The sequence below is a fragment of the Megalobrama amblycephala genome, linkage group LG24, assembly GCF_018812025.1.
Source record: "Megalobrama amblycephala isolate DHTTF-2021 linkage group LG24, ASM1881202v1, whole genome shotgun sequence".
In the NCBI taxonomy this organism is placed as follows: Eukaryota; Metazoa; Chordata; class Actinopteri; order Cypriniformes; family Xenocyprididae; genus Megalobrama; species Megalobrama amblycephala.
Window position 1 is genome coordinate 22,758,344 of NC_063067.1, and position 20,287 is coordinate 22,778,630.

General features: G+C 37.7%; 1 protein-coding gene across 1 annotated transcript in view; it reads left to right on the forward strand.

The window, feature by feature from the left end:
* Positions 1 to 20,287, forward strand: part of iqsec1a (IQ motif and Sec7 domain ArfGEF 1a) — a 95,272-nt gene that overhangs the window by 52,308 nt on the left and 22,677 nt on the right. Inside the window, 4 exon segments of the mRNA XM_048178478.1 lie at positions 16,827 to 17,106; positions 17,330 to 17,968; positions 17,970 to 18,134; positions 18,136 to 18,533. Coding sequence (XP_048034435.1) covers positions 16,827 to 17,106; positions 17,330 to 17,968; positions 17,970 to 18,134; positions 18,136 to 18,533 — 1,482 coding nt within the window.

A 20,287-nucleotide genomic window follows, 5' to 3' on the forward strand; every position in this document is an offset into this window, starting at 1 on the left:
CCAAATTAAACCCTGCGGCTCGTGACGACACATTGATGTCCTAAGACACGAAACGATAGGTTTGTGTGAGAAACTGAACAGTATTTATATAATTTTTTACCTCTACACCACTATGTCTAACTGCCTTGAGCATCTGGTGTGTGAGGTCTGAATGCACTCTGATGCCAGAAGTGATCTCTCGCACTCATTGACGTCTATGTGTGAGAGATCACCTCCGGCATCAGAGAGTGTTTTCAGACCTCAATTCTTGTATTTTTATCGGTTGCTGCAGCAGATCCTGGCCTAGAGTATTCTAGATGCTACAGTGCTGTATATCTTCTTCCCTTGATGAAAGTGAGCTTCCTGCCCTGCTCTCTCTGAAGTTCAGAGCCTTTGTGAGGTCTTGGGAGGGTTGCAATTCTGATTGCAATTGTGACTCATAATGTAACCATTTGGCAAAGTGAGCAATGAAAGGCAGTGTTATTTCCTCATTATCTTCACCTGGATGTGAAGACAGCACAGCGTGGCGTCCATCAGCCTATTCGCTGCTCTTACAAGAGGAATCTCATGTTATTGCTGTTAACATAGCTGATGCAAATAAATATAGCCTATTTTCTCAAATTTATAAAGCTTTTTTTGAACCCTGCAGGAAGTCACATTTGTAATTTACAACACATTTCTTACCTACAAAACTTATTTAAACTTCATATGAAATGCATGACGAAAATGTGTGTAATACGGTATATTGCAACAAAACTAAACAAAAGTTTTCGATTTATAGGCCTATATTAACTTGAACTAAAAAGAATTGTTAGGACTGGGTCACATGACCATGAATGATGAAATGACATCCTTGGTCACCATGGCATGTGTGCTTTGCTAACGGGATTGTGGAAGGGCTCTTCGTGAAGAGATTCAGATGTTCACTTTTGTTGGGAATTTCTCAACAAATGGCATCCCCTTTCCGAAGGAGCAAAAACACTTATATTTTATGTCCCAGATCTTCTTCCTGGAGTCCTTCTGATCCCACACCAGATCCTCAGCCCGTCGAACGAGCCACAGCAGTTTTGACCACATAACAGGTCTGCTTTGAGGAAAAGCACATCAGAATCAGAAATATGGAATGACATCAGTTTCTGCTTTTTTTCAGGGTTGCTATTGCTTTTCAACACCCTTGAGGGTGGGGGTCCCTTTTCTCTTCATATTTTCTGGTCAGTTCTTGTTAAACCATAAAACTTTGAGATTACTTAAGGCTGGTTAATGAGAATATAATAATAACTGGCCAGACACCAGGGTTTGTGGGCCCGGTGGGAGTTAGTCATTGAAGGCACATGCTTTGAGTTGAAGCAGATGTTTTATGGAGGGCCAGTTGGAGTTCCCGGATCTGACATCAGCCTGGCTGCAAACAAGTCGGACAGACTCCTTCTGTCAATAACAGTCTGTCCAAACAGTGAGCCCTTCCCCAAGTATATGATCATCATGAAGTGGATACATTCAAGCGTTTCCTATGTCCTTTTTGAAGCTTGCTGTGTGCATGACTGTTTTCTGCAGTGGTGAACTGAGGAGTAAACGTGGGATTGGGGATGTGACAGGTGACGCATGCGTAAGCTGGCTGTGCGGGACAGCTGCACTTCACTGCGACCGAGTAAAACAGCCCCGTCCCGTTCTGTCACATGCTCAGAGACATCAGTTGTCAGTGTCAATCTTTCTTTGTAACTGTTGATTAATGGATGTTTGTACGGCTTCACATTTCTTCTCTTAACTTGTAATTAGTTCCCTTCTTTAGCAATGCAAGGTTTGAAGTTTTAGACGCAGCAGACCAAAGGAAGCAGTCATTTTCTCCACAGGGATAGAAATGTCCCGCTTTTAATTAGAGGACGTGGTCACCTTCATCCAGCAATGCAGGCGCACTGATTGGTGTCCTTGTAAAGGAAACGGTTGGCCATCTGGTACTTATTTTCTCTTTTTCCTGTCACCTCAGATGCTATTATTCAGAGCGGGCCAGTGAACCCTCCCGCACCTCTTCACCATCAGTGCTGTCAGTCCACGCTACACTCTTCTGACTCTACCTGTATTTATAATGCTCTGTCATACAAAAGCCAAATTATCATAGATGTACTGTATCTGAATTGCATATAAAAATTTCCATCCATTTGGATTACACAGTTGTAACATAAACAAACTAATAAACTTAATGTGATGTCATAATTGTCAGTCATATAAACAAAACAAGGTAAGAAACAGGTTTGATTTGTGTAATAGTAAAATGAATGTGTTTTAAATATGCAACAATCAGGCTTATATATTGTTTCAATAAATACATTATTTAATCTAATTTAAATAGCTTGTTTAACTATGTTCTTACTTTTTAACTAAATAAATGTACTTGTTTTCACAATGACCAGATTTATGCAGATTCTATGCAATTTGAATAAATGCATTTTGAAAATATAATTATTTAAACAAAATCAGATAATGCAAATAGTTGACAAACTATACCATGATTTTTTGAGTGCAGAAATCTGACCTGTTTTATTTATGTATGACTGACAAATATACATAAAGTTAATTTGTTTATCTTTAAATTGTGTAATCCCAATGGATCAATGGAAAATCCTAAATTTAGGCCAATATATATATTTTTTGTATATAATTGGTTTTAAGTTTTTGCAGTTTTTGACCATATATTTAGAATTTTTAAATATTTAAAGCCCAACAAATGACAGATGTTTCCCTGAAACATTGATGGTTGTAATGTGAAATAGTAATTATGTAGTTTAATCAATATATGATGTAGTTTTTTGTATAAAATCTATTCCCAATGATTCAATGAATGAGTTTATGTGCTGTAATGACAAAATTGTCACCATAACTACACTGTAAAAAAAAAAATCCCAGTAAAATTTACGGTAAAAAAACGGCAGCTGTGGTTGCCAGAACTTTACCGTAAAAAATACGGTAGCAACGTAAACAAAAAAAAAAAATCTGTTAAATTTACGGTAAAATAACGTATTTCATTAACTGATATAATGTTAATTTCCCAACCTAATGAAGTACTAATATCTGTTTTGTACCTTTATAATACACTGACAGTCACCAAACACAGTGGTGATGAGAGTCACATGATTAATCAAAGTTCATCACAAGCAGCTTTTCCACAAGCTGAGAAGGACAATACTAATATATAGAAGGTGCACACAGTGTCATTCACACACACACACACTAAACACCATCATGGTAACACACATGACATTTTAAAAATGCAATAAACATTAATTTAACAACATTAGATGTAACATAAAACCCTAATGTACATAACTGATTAGAAAAAAATGAGAAAAACTAAGAAGAAACAGTTATTATATAGTAATATATCAAATGTGAAGTGTCACGCAGGGAATTGTGGGAATGTCAATTTACGTTTTTTCACTGTACATTTTTACGATGAATTGTTATTTTTCACTTCCAAAAACTGTGAATTTAACGGTATTTTACCGTAAAGTTACATTAAATGTACGGTTAGATCTATTACAGTTATTCACCGTATATAGTACGGAAACTTAGCGTAAACCAATTAACAGTTTTTCACCACTGCATTTTTACTGTCTTTACTGTTAAAATCACGGTCATTTTTTACAGTGTAAGAACAGAAAGAGATAAAAAATTGAGAATAAAGGAAAATGAACTCAGACAACCTCCATAAAGGCTTCAAAGTAAATTGTTACAGCAAAAATCATATGATGTTATTATTATGTGCTGTGTACTGAAAGCAGTCACTGTTGTGTGGCATGATGTGAACTCAGATAGCACAGGTACGTCTCTAAGATGTCTGTTAAAGAGCACTACATCTGGAAAACATCCGTTATGTGTTCAAACATTTGATAAACATCTTAAAAAAAGCAGTTTTACATACACTCTAAATTATACACAATTTTAAGACATTTTCTAAATGTCTATTTATCATCCGACAGGAAACGTCTTAGAGACATATTGCAGAGGAGCAAACACTAAAAATGCATCTTGCAGATGTAAAAGCAGACATCAAATAGACGTCTCCTGTGATATCAGGAAAGCAGAGGGCCTGTGTTATGCTGAATCCACCCTCCAACCCCCAGTAAATGGCAAGAGAATGTTATATGTAAGGCCTCTTTACAGAGACTGGAACTGTTCTCATGCGCTGTGTCATTTATTTTTTAACACAATATGATATGTCTTACACACAAACATCTGCTTATCTCTCAGCATGAGAAAACATATGTTTCCTGTCTTTTAGTTTAAACCAGACCGGTTCACGGCACAGTGCGAGTTTGCACACACACACACACACACACACACACACACACATGTATCTCCTGTCTGAGACTTTCTTTGACGGAGAATGGTATGGCCTCAAACGTACAGGTGAATGACGCAGACATTACTACAGCAGGGCTCAATCATACTTCATTATATAAATAATAGAGTAAATTTAGCTGAAATACATAATACATGGAACAGTTTTGACAGTATATTGTTTGTTTATGTTGCTAAAGGTGGTTGCTAAGGGTGTTGTGCAGTGATACCAAAGTTTCATATAAATATCATATTTAAAAAATCACCAAAGAAATCTGACAACTGTCTCATAAATGTTGTTTCTTATGCTCAAATAGTGTTAAAAAAAGATTATTTTTCAGGCTAGATCCGCCAATGCAGCCGCAGTGATGCAATGACTTTACTAATCAGTGATTGGCTCTTTTATTTAGAAGGCGGGTCTTATTCCGCCATATTGTGCATATTGTAATGTCTCCCATTAATAGTAATATGAGAGCACCAACTTTCTATATCTAAAGTGATTGGGTTGTTTTAACCCAGCGGTTGGGTTAAATGTTTTGGGCAGTTTTATTTAACTCAACTATTGATTAAAAATGACTATATGGCTGGCTTAAAATGAACCTAAAATATGTTGGAAATTAAAAATCAGAAACATAATTACTAGAGGCAACAATAATAATAAAAAGATAAACATTTATTAATAAGCAATTTAATCAAAGTTTATTTAATTAATATTTATTAAATTTATTAATAAATGTTCATTTATTAAACATATTAATAAATGTTAGTTTGACCTATTTTGGGTTCATTTTAAGCAAGCAATACAGTAATTTTTAAACAATAGTTGAGTTAAATAAAACTACCCAGCAGGTTGGGCAAACATTTAACCCAAATGTTGGGTTAAAACAACCCAATCACTGGGTTTGTCCATATTTAACCCAACTTGGGTTATTTTTTAACCCAGCATTTTTTTTAGAGTGCAGCTGTACTGTATCATAGATGAAACATGGCTATTGACCAATCAGCATCAAGGACTGTGACGTTTTATAAATTCCCATATAAAGTCAAAGAGAGGTCACTCAAGCAAGGTCAAATACTCAGTGTCTTTTTCATGCAGCATGTTTTTATAATGCTGAGAAAGAGTGTTCATTTGTCTTTGAGAGTCTGAACACATGAATCATAAACACATGATGGTCAGAGTAGAGCAGCAAATGCTGGATAGTTTGAACAGGACAATCTCTCTCTCTCTCTCTCTCTCTCTCTCTCTGAAAGGCTCTATTAATAGAGGTGCTTCCTCGATTTCCCACTTGCATTCCTCTGCCGGCCTGCGCAGAAGTGAGTGTTCATTCCTTCCCTCCTTCTCCCTGCTACAGCCTCTTACATCTAAAACAGGGTTTGCGTTTCAAAGCTATTGGCATCAGATCTGTTGGTGGAATTCCTCCTGGTTGATGTGACATAGACCTGCCCCCTCACGCTGAGAGAAGGAGAGAGAGAGAGAGAGAGAGAGAGAGAGAGAGAGAGAGAGACTCTGTCTGTGACAGCGGTCAGTGAGCAGGAGAACTGTTATTCTGCTGAGCTCAGAGCGGTGGAGTTTTTGGATCCAGTGATGGTGGAGTTTGTTGCTTTGTGGACGCGCATTCTTCCGCAGATATGTGGTGTTTGCAGTGCAACTCCGAGAAAACACAGTCTCTGCTTGAACTGGAGCTGGACAGCTGGTAAGACTGCACTATAACTAGTGTTTGTGGGTCTGAACTTGTATTTAAACAATGCGGTTTGACTAAGTATGCATTTATTAATAATGTATGGCATTAAAGTCAAGATTATTTGTTTATACTGGAGTATGTTACTGAAGTGGCCTTTCTCAAGTCAGTAATGGTTTCACAAACACATTGTAATATACAATAATGTCAGTATTGAAACCCTGCACCTATAGAAGCACATCACATGCTCTTGACCTGGTTTCTGTAAATTCAGCACAGGTTCCATTCATTCTGTGGTCTCTGTGGCACTGGTCATGTGTCCTGACACCAGCATTGCTCTATATTTATGAGATGATCACATTAATGAAGGTGTTTTTTTTAGCCCATGTGTTACATGACAGTCCTTCTCTAACACACAAGAAGAGTTCCTCGCCAAGACAGTCTGAAACTGAATATATATGGGTTATTTATTAGTCAGAGATGTCCTCGACTGAAGTTAGACGTCTTATTCGAGGTTTTCGTGCAGAGGAGCACTTTAAAGGCTCATGTTATGGTTTATTTATAATGTCCACTGTTGTTGTGGAAGGTCTGTGCTTCTCTGTTAAATATTGGAAGGTCTTGAGGCAAGGATTTTCAAATTAAAGTAGCTGTTTGTGTTTTTTAACCTTTTGTGGAATTTGTTTTTATTCTGTAGTGATGGAAATCTAGGCCTGAGACTTCAGCTGAACATTTGTGTGTTGTGTTCTTGTGTAGTATTGTGTGTAATGTCACATGTCTGCAGTGCTGAGCTAGATAACAGAGTAACACCCAGAGAGATCAGCAGGGGACGGCTGCTTCCTCTGCTGCAGGACACACAACAGCCACCTCACTTCCTCTGCCAACAGTCCTACAGCAAACTCTTTCACTTGGGACACTCTCTCTAACATTGTTGTTTATTTGATGTCTGTGGGATTCTTTTGATTGCCAGTGATTGTATCATCCAATCATTCAGTGATCAGTTGAAAGAGATCTAAGATATAGAGGCTTCAAACTATTACAACATTTAAGTCATAGTTTAAATCCCCTAATGTTATTGAATTAGAAAACAAAATATCAAAGCAAGTGGCATCCATAAACCAACAGACTTTATTTTTCTAAATCACTCTTGTAATGATTTTAAAGGTGCCCTAGAATTGAAAATTGAATTTACCTCGGCATAGTTTAATTATAGTTCTGTACATGGAAATGACATACAGTGAGTCTCAAATACCATTGTTTCCTCCTTCTTATGTAAATTTGATTTGTGCAAAAGACCTCTGAAGAACAGGCGAATATCAACATAACACCGACTGTGACGCAACAGTCGGGATCATTAATATGTACGCCCCCAAATTTTGCATATGCCAGCCCATGTTCAAGGCATTAGACAAGGCAGTATTAACGTCTGGATCTGTGCACAGCTGAATAAACAGACTTTATGCAGGTAAGCAAGCAAGGACAACAGCGAAAAATGGCAGATGGAGCAATAATAACTGACGTGATCCATGATAACATGATATTTTTAGTGATATTTGTAAATTGTCTTTCTAAATGTTTCGTTAGCATGTTGCTAATGTACTGTTAACGTTACCATTGTTTCTTACTGTATTTACGGAGAACAGAGCCATGTCGTTATTTTCATTATTAAACACTTACAGTCTGTATAATTCATAAACATAAAATTTTTTTCAAAAAATGTATTCTTTATAAATCTCTCCAACAGTGTGTAATGTTAGCTTTAGCCCTGTTAGCCGCAGCCTAGGTTACTATCAAACTCATTCATAATCAAATAAACATCCAAATAAATACTATACTTACATGATCTGATACGCTGCATGACGAACACTTTGTAAAGATTCATTTTGAGGGTTATATTAGCTGTGTGAACTTTGAGCTGTGTTTATGCAATGTTTTATAGAGTTGCGAGCTTGGGGGCGGGGAGCATTTAAAGGGGACATGCACTGAATCAGCGCATTTCTAATTATGCCCCAAAATAGGCAGTTAAAAAACTGAATAATAAAAAAATCTATGGGGTATTTTGTGCTGAAACTTCACAGACATATTCAGGGGACACCTTAGACTTATATTACATCTTGTGAAAAAGGGTTCTAGGGCACCTTTAAGCAACTAGTGTCAAGTAGATCAGTCAGTTCAGCACAGCTGCGTATGAACTTGGCTCCACTAATGTTTGACAAACCAAAAAAGTGTCGGAATCAGTGATTTGCTTTTTCAAACAAGTTAACGTCAAGTTACTTTGTTTTCCCATTTGTTGACTAAAAGCTCTCCTGGTGGGTATTGTAGTTCTAGATAGTGATGTGTCGTTCATTTTGAACGAATTTTTAATATGACTGAGACTATTCTGTCAGAGAATGATTTGTTCATTTTGTATTGACCGTCCATACGCAACATCCCATAGGTTCTGTACAGTGATTAGTTCACTTCTCAATTCTTTCAGGTTCAAGTCGTTCGTTCATCCCGTCACAGCCTCATAGGCTGAATGCAGAAACAGAAACGATTAGTCCATCTCTCGAGTCTTCGGGTTTGAGTCCTCTTCGTTCTTTTTTCACGTGACGTGACAGCCGTGTTGAAAAAAACAAATTAGTTCATTCACAACGTTCCTTACAAAAGTGCGTAGTTATTTTTTTTTTTTTTTTTGGAAGCGGTCATGTGACAGAAGAACGAAGGACTCATTTCTGTTTCTGCATTCAGCCTATGGGGCTGTGACGGGATGAACGAATGACTTGAACCTGAAGACTCGAAAGGCGAACTCATCATTTCTGTTTTTCCAGTACTGCATTTCATATGAGGCTGTCACGGCCCAGTTCAGACACTGACGGGACTAACGACTCGAACCCGAAGACACGAGAGGTATCTAATCTTTCTGGGGAACAGACAGGATAAATGTGAGGTGACAAAAGAAAGGACGAATCGGATCGGGATGTGAGGTGAACTAACAGACTTCATAGCCTGAATACATTGCTAAGCAATTAATTAATAATTTCTTACTCATGATTTGGCCTTCATAGCTGCATCAGCCTATATTTTATTTTTTATTCCAAATGTGATAAACGTTTGCATAAGTATTAGGTGTTGGGGAATTTAACATGTAACATTTCCATTATATTCTGCTGAAATTAACAAAATGACTTGAAAAACAGTTTTGTTCATTTTGCTGAACAAGATTCAGAGATCTGAGTCAGTAAAACTGATCCGAACTTCCTGCTACTAGTTCACTAGCTCACTTGGACAAAAATACATTTGAGTATTCCTCAAAATGAATTAAAAAAAAGATGTCAGATGCAAACTAAGAATATTATGCAAACCTGCAAAAATTAAATACTGTATGTTAAATAGCACAAATAGACTTTATGTATTTAATCTCATTTTAATAAAGACATTTTTTATTTTATGTCTTTGCTGCTGACCTTCAATGATCCAATTCAACCATACTAATAAGCAAAAACATCACACTGACACTTGTGTTTAATTTATTTGTTTTTACTGCTGAGGTAAGAGTGTCAAACTTTCTTCTGTGGTCCAGAATGGCAGCACAACTGAAAGGTTTGTTTGAGCTGCTCCCTCTACTGTACAGGAGTGAATTTACATTTCCTTCAGCCTGAGGCTTATTCATTTTACTTTAGGTGTGAAAAGGCCTTAACATTTGCCAAAATACAACTTTTTTTTTGTTTGTTATTAAAAAGCAAAGCCAGCCTGGGTGTGAAAAAATAAAGCAAAAGTAACAATGCAACAATACTCTGTAACAATGTAACAATAACGAGAGTAACACGATATTGTAAAGCATTACTTTTAAAAGTAACTTTCCCCAACACTGGTCACAATACTTTTTCTCAGTCATTTGAGCTGTATATCTGTTGTTGTTTTTTGTTGCTTTTACAGCATTCTTTTTTCCTCCCATTTTGCTTACATTTTGCTTTCTTTAAATATCAAACCATTTGATACCAGCATTTATTCTAGTTATCTAATACAATTGACTTTTAAGTGTGACTTTGTGGCTAAAGTGTCCAATTAGTTTTTGGGGCCATTGTATGTTGTATATGTGATGTGTTTGACTCTGGGACATTCTTATGTCATCTACAGTAAATCTGCAAGTGGGTCATCTGGTCTGCGGCATGTGGCGGGCACATATGGAAATCCACTTGAGACAACCGGCATCCTCAGACACATACATACACACACACACACATACACACATAGGCACACACACACACACACACACACACACACACACGGCTGAAATCTGCTCTTCATTAACGTGTTGGGCCCCTAAAACTCCCCAAGATTGAAGAATTGATTTTGCCAGCCCCTTTTCTCATCCACCGTTATTCACTTGGAATGCAGGAATCCCCCTGCTATTTGTCAGACACCCAGTGGGGATGCTTTGACAGACACCACGTCGTCCTACACACACACACACACACACACACACACACACACACACACACACACACACGCTGGGTTTCCATGTTTTATGGGGACTCACCATTTTGTTACATTCCGTCTGGATGCTCATAAAGACTCAAAAAGCACATTTCCTTGAATGAACTACTGACAAAAACAAAACAAAAAATGCCAAATTCTAAAAAAGTACTTGTTAAATAATGTCAATACCATCAAGGTTTTTTGTTGGTATTTGGATTGGGTACTAGTTCATTTTAATAATAATCAAGACAATGGAACTGCAGAGAAGCGTGGGAGAACATATTACTTTGAAATTTTTTTTTTTTTTTTGGTCAGTTTTCTGCTAGAAACCATCTAGTGTTTATGGTGGCCACTCTTGATTTACTGTAAGAAACACAATTCAGACTGTAGGGTTTTGTAAATCTGTACACAGTAATGAAACCCTGAAGAGGAAATGATGTCATCTTACACTGTTCTTCATTTTCCCCTCAATCATACAACAGCTGTTCCTTTTTAATGTGGCCTGTGATGGGGAAATGACTTTACTAGAAGAGTCATTCACTTTCATAGCACACACACACACGTCTGTATTACCAACAGGGTACTGTCACTCTACACTGGCCAAGAGAGGACCATTGTTTCTGGTCATTTCGAAGAAACAAAAATGACATACAAAATTTTCTTTTAAGGACTTTTTTCATAATCTAAATTCAAATAATAATATATATTTTTTTAAACACATGCCAAGAGAGGACCTGCAACTCTGATTGATGTCTATCTATCCAACAGGGGACCTCCATTGCCTGCAATGGAACTGTGTGTGTGAACACAAAATGAAGTCTGTTTTTAGTATGTAACTTTATATATATAATGTTCAGACAGGCATCAGAGATCAAAATAAGTGTATATTATCATATATAAACAATATACAATTAAAAAAGAATGACCAAACCATCAGTTATCAAAAATGTAAAACTTTGAATTGCTTGAGGAAAGACCATTAGAATTTTTCGTTCAGTAGGGGAAAAAATACAGTTGACCAGATGGCAGCAATTCAAAAGCAGAGGTGAGAGGACACCTCTTATCATTCACAATATTATTTGACTTATTTAATGCTCTCTCTTGACAGATACTTTCTATGCTTCCTATGCAAAAATATTATTACAGTGTATTTTCTTTATGGAATGAAATAGCTCTTTAAGATTACAGTTGCAATAAGTAACAATTGCAGGTCACCACTCTATACAGTAAATAGTGATTTTATTAAACAAAATGCCTTCGTTCCTCTGTTAGATGGTAAAGTGTGACACCTGTTTGATATATATATATATATATATATATATATATATATATATATATATATTTAATATTTATATATTTATATAGTTACATAAGGAAAACAGACTTCACTTTGTGTTCACACACACACATTGCAGGCTATGGAGGTCCCCTGTTAGAAAGGTAGACATCGGTTGCAGGTCCTCTCTTGGTGTGTTTTTTAAAAAATAAAAAATGCATATTTGAAGTTATATTGTGAAAAAAGACCTTAAAAGAAAAATTTGTATGTCATTTTTGTATGTCATTCCATAGACCTAATGGTTTTTATACTGTACAAACTGTACATACTATCCCCCTACACTACCCCTACTCCTAAACCCACCCATCACAGAAAACATTCTGCATTTTACATTTTTAATAAAACATTGTTTAGTATGTTTTTAAAGCTATTTTATATATGAGGACTCATACGTCGTAATACCAGTGTAATACCCTCATTATACAAATTTGTGTCCTCATAAATAATGAAAACAAGCCCACACACACTCACACTCTCTCTCTCTCTAACACACACACTTGTTTAAACAACATTAACAGAGGCATTTCTGATCATGTATCTACATTGAAATGGAAATTGTTTATATACTTGTGTGCAGAACATAAATATGATAAAGCATAACATGATTAAAACATAAGAACATCAGAACATAAATATGATTAAAATATGATAAATTATAAACATAATATAGCCATAGAGTTTATCCAGCTAATTTTCATATAGATGTTACCAAACTACTTTGAGAAAATAGGAAGTGTGCTCTAATCTTGACACACTAGAGACCGATCCGATGAGGATGGAGGATAGACATGCGTAAGCTGTGAAAAGAGCCAAGTTTGAAGTCTGGTGAGAGTACAGGGAACCACTATGACCACTATCTGCATTCACACTGTCTAAATCTGAGCTCTGCTGTGCAACTTTGTCATGTGTATCACCAAACATTGAAAATGAATGACATTCAGTTACTTTATCGCAGCAATTGTTGACAGAAGTGACAAATGTTGGTCAACGAATGACAGGGATTGTGGTCATGGGTCAGTTTAAAACAGCTAATTTAAAATAACAAAATTTCCCCTAATAATATTTTGCATGCTGCATCATTATGTTATAGTCATCTCTAAATACAAGTCGTCAGTAAATGCACACTGTTGTTCCTCATCTCACCCAAACTGATATGACATGGTTTCTAAACTGTGTGCTGGCATTTGTGTTTGAACACTAGGCAGGCTTGCCACCCGCGCGAGAGGAAAGTGTCAGTGTTTGCCAGGACAGATGGTGCGTGAGATTCATCTCTAGAGAAATTATGCAAGAAGTGTGAATTTCACTTTGTCAACAGCACATCTCCATGACTGCATGTACTCTACGTGTGGACATGTATGTATGTATGTGTGGATGTGGCACTAGTCACTGAGATCTTCACCCTGTTGTCCTTTTTTTTTTTTTTTTTAAATATGCTGACATACTTCATAATTAGGAATAAACATTTCTGTGCTGTACTTGTATTGACTTGGGTTGTATGAGGTATTGAAAAGCGGCATCTGATAGCAAGCACTGACATTTCAATACGAGTACTATTTACTTACTAATGCTATTCTTATGACTAGGCTATACCAGTGTGTTTATAGAAGCCTTTTATTTTGCTTAAAATCATTCTGTAAAACTGATAAACAAAATATTAAATTGAGGATGTGTAAAAAGACGTAAATCAACTGCATTTCACTTCACTGCATAAAAAGGTGTGCTGAGTTTACATTTGAGGTCATTCCCTCCTGCTGCTTTGTCGTGTCAGTTTACAGTTGTTTGTACAGTGCTGCATGTGACTGTAGGGATGACTTCAAACCTGAAAGAGGAAGTTGTTGAAGGAAGTTTCTTTTCTATATGATTTGAGCAAAATGATTTATTTGCAGGCCAGCTCGTAGCTCTACGCAGAGTGTGATTGATGTGCTGGTTTGTAAATGATTGGTTTCATCAGAGCAGACTTTGGCTGGAAAACTGAACTGCCCTTTGAACTTGTGGCTCATAATGGCAGATAAGCAGAAGAAACTGGACTTCTTTGGCAGGAGATCTTTCTTTGGACGACATTCACGTCGACATGCTGCAGAGAGTAAGAGTTAGTGAGTAATGTTCATGTAAATATGGAAGATTATATATGCTCTGACTGAGGTCTAAAGTAATGTAAATATAGTACACGTGTCTCATGCAGTGTAAACAGGTCTTCTGTTACTTGTGCTGGATAGATGTGCAGACCATCAGAAAACTTTCTTAACTCAATCACTTCAGTATATTTGGTAGAATTTGATTTGAATCAGTTCTGGTTAGGCCTCTAAACATAATTTAATTTTACCATAAATGTTTGTTTCAGTTGTTCTCTGGGATACTTGAAGATTTTCAATGAAGTCTGCTATCAGAAGGATGTTTTAGTTTATTTATCCCCCTCAGTTGTTGGATATTGATGAGAATCTATTATACATTTCCACCAAAAAACAACTTGTGCTAACTTGTGCTAACTCGCCAATACAATGCTAAGTTGTTGTGAGAAGTTGCTATGTTTTCTTTTTGGTGGCTAGAGAATTCTGGGAGGTTGTTAGTTAGTGGACCAAATGCAAATAGACCCAAGCCAGAATATCTCTATGATATTTTAGTTTGTCCATTATTCAATTTAAGCCCATTGTCTTGAATCCCAGGTCTGATTGCTTTGAAAAGCAACCCAGTTCTCATTCACAAGCTGCATGATTTATGGTATCATCCAGGTCTATGGCACAGACAGTGCAGGACGAAGTATGAGCAATAATAATATTGATCCTTTCCTTAGCAAGCCTTTTTATATGTTGGCTCATATTTCATATTCTTAGTTTGCTTAGTCTTGGAAATCAGGCCATACGTACTGTTCAAATGTTATCAGAGCTTAAAGATGCAGGTATTTGTGCCTAAAACCTGTGTGTGCAATACCTTTAAAGCAGAAATTATGATTTATTAATGAGTAATCAGCAATAATCTCACAAGTGTTGAATATGAACACAACCGAATGTTATTTTTTATAGCATGCCCATGCACTTAAAAAGTGTAGTGGCTGGCAAACCATCAGAACACTGCATCTTATTAGACAAATGAGGAGGAGAATATTAGATTTCTTCTCTGGAGTGATCAGTGAAGCTTTAAACAGCATGATTTCTCTAACTAACTTCTAAGTTACATTGCACCACATTGTTGTTACATTGTTGTTTTCTATGGTAACGCTAGATGGATGTGTCTGGTCATTCCAAAAATTGCAGCACTCAAGCTAAATGATGTTTAAACCAAAACAGGTTTAGTGTGAATGGCCTCTAAGTCATGATAGTTCATTTTGGGATAGGTTCAGTATGAAAATACAATCACAAAAATATATTTAGTATATTTTTAAATTTTAGCTGGTATTGGGAATTTGACACTTGGTTTAACTTGAAGATCTTGTGTAAGAGAGCATCTTTAGAGATAGAGCAGTGTTTGCCAAACCTGTTCTTGGAGGCACACCAACAGTAAACATCAATTTCAGTTCTTGGAATCTCTACTATTGAGCTGATGAGTCGAATCAGGTGCGAGTGATCAGGAAGAGTTTGAAAATGTTTACAGTTGAGCCTTGTTTCCACCGCAGGAACTTACCACAGGAACTAGGGACTTTGGGGTGGTACTCTGTGTGTTTCGACCACAGGAACCAGGGTCTAAATGAAGTTCCGGGTAAAAAATTCTCCCTCAGAAAGTCACTGCTCATGAGGTAGTACTTTTTCAAAGTTCAGGAACTTTCAGGGGTAGGACTTGGGCACTGAACATGCTGATTGGTTGAGTTTCATGCAGCATTTTTATTGATTGACTCCATGCAGCATTTTTATTGGTTGACTCCATGCAGCATTTTATTTCAATGCGTGCAGTAAGACTTGTTTGCTACTCGAATCAACAATGGAGTTTAAAAATTACGACCGATGGATCGACGACAAGGTTCAGGCTTTATTAAGATTATTTGCGGAGGACAAAATTCAGCAAGAACTGGAAAGTCGTGTGCAGTCCTACGTCACTGGACTAATCTTCATTGTACTTTAGACTGAGATGGAAACACAGACAGCAATAGGTCTGGGGAAAAAAGGAGTATTCCAGAAAGCAAGGTTAACTTACCGTCACATATAGCCTGAACTCTCGGTTGATTAACTCAAACTTTGCTTACTCGTGGTGTGCTGTTTCCAAAAATGCAGGAGTAAGTTCAGACAACTCAGAGTATGTTCCCCGGTTAACACACAAGGCATTCTCAACAGAGCAACGAATTGATGATTTACCATGGAAACAGACGCTAAGAAAAAGAGCTATTCTACTTCCTTCTTCTTCTTTAGTATGGTGATTTACATAACCTACTTAGAGCACATTTTAATGGCTGTGCAATAATTTTTTTCAATCTTTTCCTGGGACAAATTTTTCAAGGTAATTTTGGTGGAAACGAGGCTTTGGTGTGCCTCTAGGAACAGGTTTGGGAAGCACTGACATAGAGAGCTGCTAATGACTGTACATTTGCTCATTTAGAACTGGACGGATTCATCAACATTAGAAAGGGTTAGAAGGTTACACACAATTTTGATGGTCCACTTTAGACATTCTATTAACTATAAGTAACTTTGCAACTACATGTCAACTAACTCTCATTAGAGTATTAGTAGTCTGTAGTAGACTGTTAGTTTATTGTTCGGGTTAGTAGAATAAGTTGACATGTAGTTGCCCAGTTACATATAGTCAGTAGAATGTCAGTTGGGAGCATCAAAATAAAGTGTTAGTAGATATTAAGCAGACAAGACAGTCTACTAATACTCTAATGACTGCTAGATGACATGTAGTTGCAAAGTTACTTAGAATGTCAAAGTTAGCAGAATGTCTAAAGCAGAATATCAAAATAAAGTGTTACCAGAAAAAAATGTTTGCACATAAGCACATGTTCTGAAGCCAGAAGAAAGTTTGCATGAGAACCTTGCAGACCTTGTTAATGAATGAAACCCACTGTACCATGTCAATGTGTATTACATGGTTTGCTTTCCTGTCTTGTCTAGTGTGGAGGGGAATATTCAAAACAGTGAGCCTGGCCCTTCCTTGGACACCAGCATAGGATATGGCCATGGCCCTGTCACTCACAGTTCTTCCTTGAGTCCTGACCAGTTTGAAGGCTCAGTGTACAGCCACAGCATCCAGCCAGGCCCACAGCGCCCTCAGCGACCCAAACTACAACACTCTCAATCTATCCTCCGCAAGCAGGCAGAGGAGGAGGCCATCAAACGCTCACGTTCCCTCTCTGAAAGCTATGAGCTCTCCACAGACCTTCAGGACAAGAAGGTACAGTGTCATTGCAAATAAGTATTGGACCAGAAGTTTGAACTAACCTATATAATGGATTTTGTAGTTTCCATAGTCATGAGTATTACCAGTGTTGTGTGTGTTTCAAATAGACCTCATCTTGTTTAACTGTAAACACTATTATTTAAATGGTTAACCCTAATCACTTTGTTATGATACCATCTAAATGTATTTCCTTTTGCATATTTCCTGATTTTCCCAGGTGGAAATGCTTGAGCGGAAATATGGAGGCCGTTTCATAACCCGCCATGCTGCACGGACCATCCAGACAGCTTTCCGCCAATACCAAATGAACAAGAACTTTGAACGTCTCAGGAGTTCTATGTCGGAGAACCGCATGACCCGCAGGATTCTTTTATCCAACATGAGGATGCAGTTTTCCTTTGAAGGACCCGAGAAAGTCCACAGCTCTGTTTTTGAGGGGAAGCAAATGTCTCTCCTGGATGATACCAGCCAAGTGGGAGCCATGGTGCAGGCTGGAGAGAAGGTTCCTGTTATTTTGGAGGCCCCAGAACCTCAAAACGATTTAACAGATACAATCACAGAGTTAGAGGACACTTTCTCAAGGCAAGTAAAGTCATTGGCGGAGTCAATTGACGATGCACTGAACTGCCGTAGTCTACGCAGAGAAGAGATCCAGCCTGAACAAACAGTTTGTCAAGAGGGCCTGCAGCAGGAGGATGAGCTCCCTCAGCCTGATGAGCACCACAAGCTGGATGAGATCTGTGACGTGACACTCTTTATCGATGAAGAGGAGCTCTCTCCACTGGTTCAGCCTTCCTGCTCTATAGATCAGCCATCCAGCAGCGAGTCTGAGCAGCGCACGCAGTCCATCGGCTCCTTCGCAAGAGTATTGGTCCATGGAGGCTAAGGATGACAAGTTGGACACGGACACTAGCTACAGGAGCACTCCATCCCTCGAATGCCAGGGGCATTCACAGCTCTGTATGGACTTACCCCTGTTGACCATTGAGCCTCCCAGTGACAGCTCAGCAGATATAAGCGATCCGTTCTGAGCATAGTTTGGTCCAGCCACAAAATATTCATGAACGGACTGTTGCAGGACCACAGGCCATTCCCAAACATATCTCACATGGACTACCTCCTAGAGTTCCCTCGCTTTCTCGAGACGAAGAGCCACTTAGACACCGGCAGGTGGAGAGCCACCTGGCCACCAACGGCAACCGACAGAGCAAGTCAGAATCAGAATTTTCAGATGGAGACAATGACAGTATCAACAGCAATTCAAATTCCATTGATACAATAAACTCAGAATCCTCATCTAGAGATAGTCTCAGCAAGCAGACCTACCACAAAGACACTCGCAACAGTTGGGACTCTCCAGCGTTCAGCAGTGATCTCATGCGCAAGAGACAATACCGCATTGGCCTCAACCTCTTCAATAAGTATGTATTTCAATGACATTATACACAAAATACACATTTTATCACCAGAAGAACTGGGTATGAATGGCTCTGGTTTGAAGTGTGTATCATTTTTGTTGTGAATGGGCTGAAATCTGTAATTGTAATAATATTTTTATGACTTTTATCACCAATTCTAATTTTAGCATGAAATTTTAGCAATTTTAACAAAACTTGGCAAAACTTTGAACTTTCAAGAAATCACATTTTCACAGTACCAGGCCTGTAACTGCCATATACATTGGATGACAACTTTCCTTAACCATTATTTCCTATTGAAGACATGTAATCAGTTTTACATGTCTAACTTAAAACGCTCACTAAAACGCTCAGTTTTAGTGAGCGTTTTAAGTTACACATTATAAATCAAGAAAACATTAGAATTTTTCTTTTTTAAAACATGTTGTGTGCCAACCCTGTTATATGTGTAAAATATTTCAGGGTTGATGATCAGAGGGGCATTACAGAAAACAGGTTATGTGAATTACCTGGGTAAGTTTACTCAGAGTAAATGGATAACCTCACCTTTCGGTTCCAAAACCTGAGGTAACTTTCAGGGTATGTAAGTAGCTATAGCAATTTATTCTCTGAACACAAACTGCTGCAGAGCAGCTCATGTTCCAGGGTTAGTTTTCTTCAGAGGTGTTCAGCGCATGATGAGGCTCCAGTGGGCATGACAGATTTCACACAATATTATATATTTCTAGCTATATATATATATATATATATATATATATATATATATATATATATATATATATTTATTTATTTATTTATATGTAATTATAAAGCACTATTATAACGCAATGTTTTATTCTAATTTATTTATTCAATTTTATTTTTTTCTCATCTCACACATCGTGGATCTACACTCAAGGTTTTTTTATTTTTTATTTTTGCAATGGGATGATTTCTATATAATGTATTTCTATAATAAGAGTACATTTGTGATACCTCTTACCTTACAAGAAATGTTAAACCAAAATACCTAAACATAAACATTTTTTTTTGAATGGTCTTAGTCAGTAAATGTTACTGCTTCACACTACATTTACCAATAATGATATATTAAGAAAGACTGTAAGAGAGATCCATGTTCCATGTGCTCAAAAAGACTTTCATGATGTCAGTGTCACGGTGCTCTGAGACTTGAGGTAGATTCAAGTGCAGCTTTATTTAGGGATACCCAAAAGTCAATGTCATACAACCGGGCAAAAGTCAAAAACCATGAAAAGTGTCCACGCAAAAACCAGAAAACAAAACCAACAAAGTGCTCAGACGTGCATGTAACAATAAACTAAACCTTGATGACAATGACTGAAACAACCTGGGTAGGCAGACACTAATAACATGAGTGATAACAGCTGAGTGCAATGAGAGTAATGAGTCCAGGACAAGGGATTACGGGAAGTGAAGTCCAATATGGTGATGCAATAGTCTGGGGTGGAGTGCCCTCAGGTGGCTAACCAGGGCACTCCAACTGGTAATCATGACATTACCCCCTCTCTACGGAGCGGATACCAGATGCTCCAACATGGCAAAAACACAAAACAAAAAATTTTAGGAGGGAGGTGGACTGGAGGATGACCAGGGGGAGGGATGACGGACCAGGTCTGTGGAGGGTCAGAGGAATTAGGGACGAAGGCTTTGCAGGCGGCCAGGGCGGAATAGGCCAATCAGGTGGCCAGTGCAGGGAAGGCTGCCACCACAGCAGCGTAAACAGGCTTGAAGGCCCC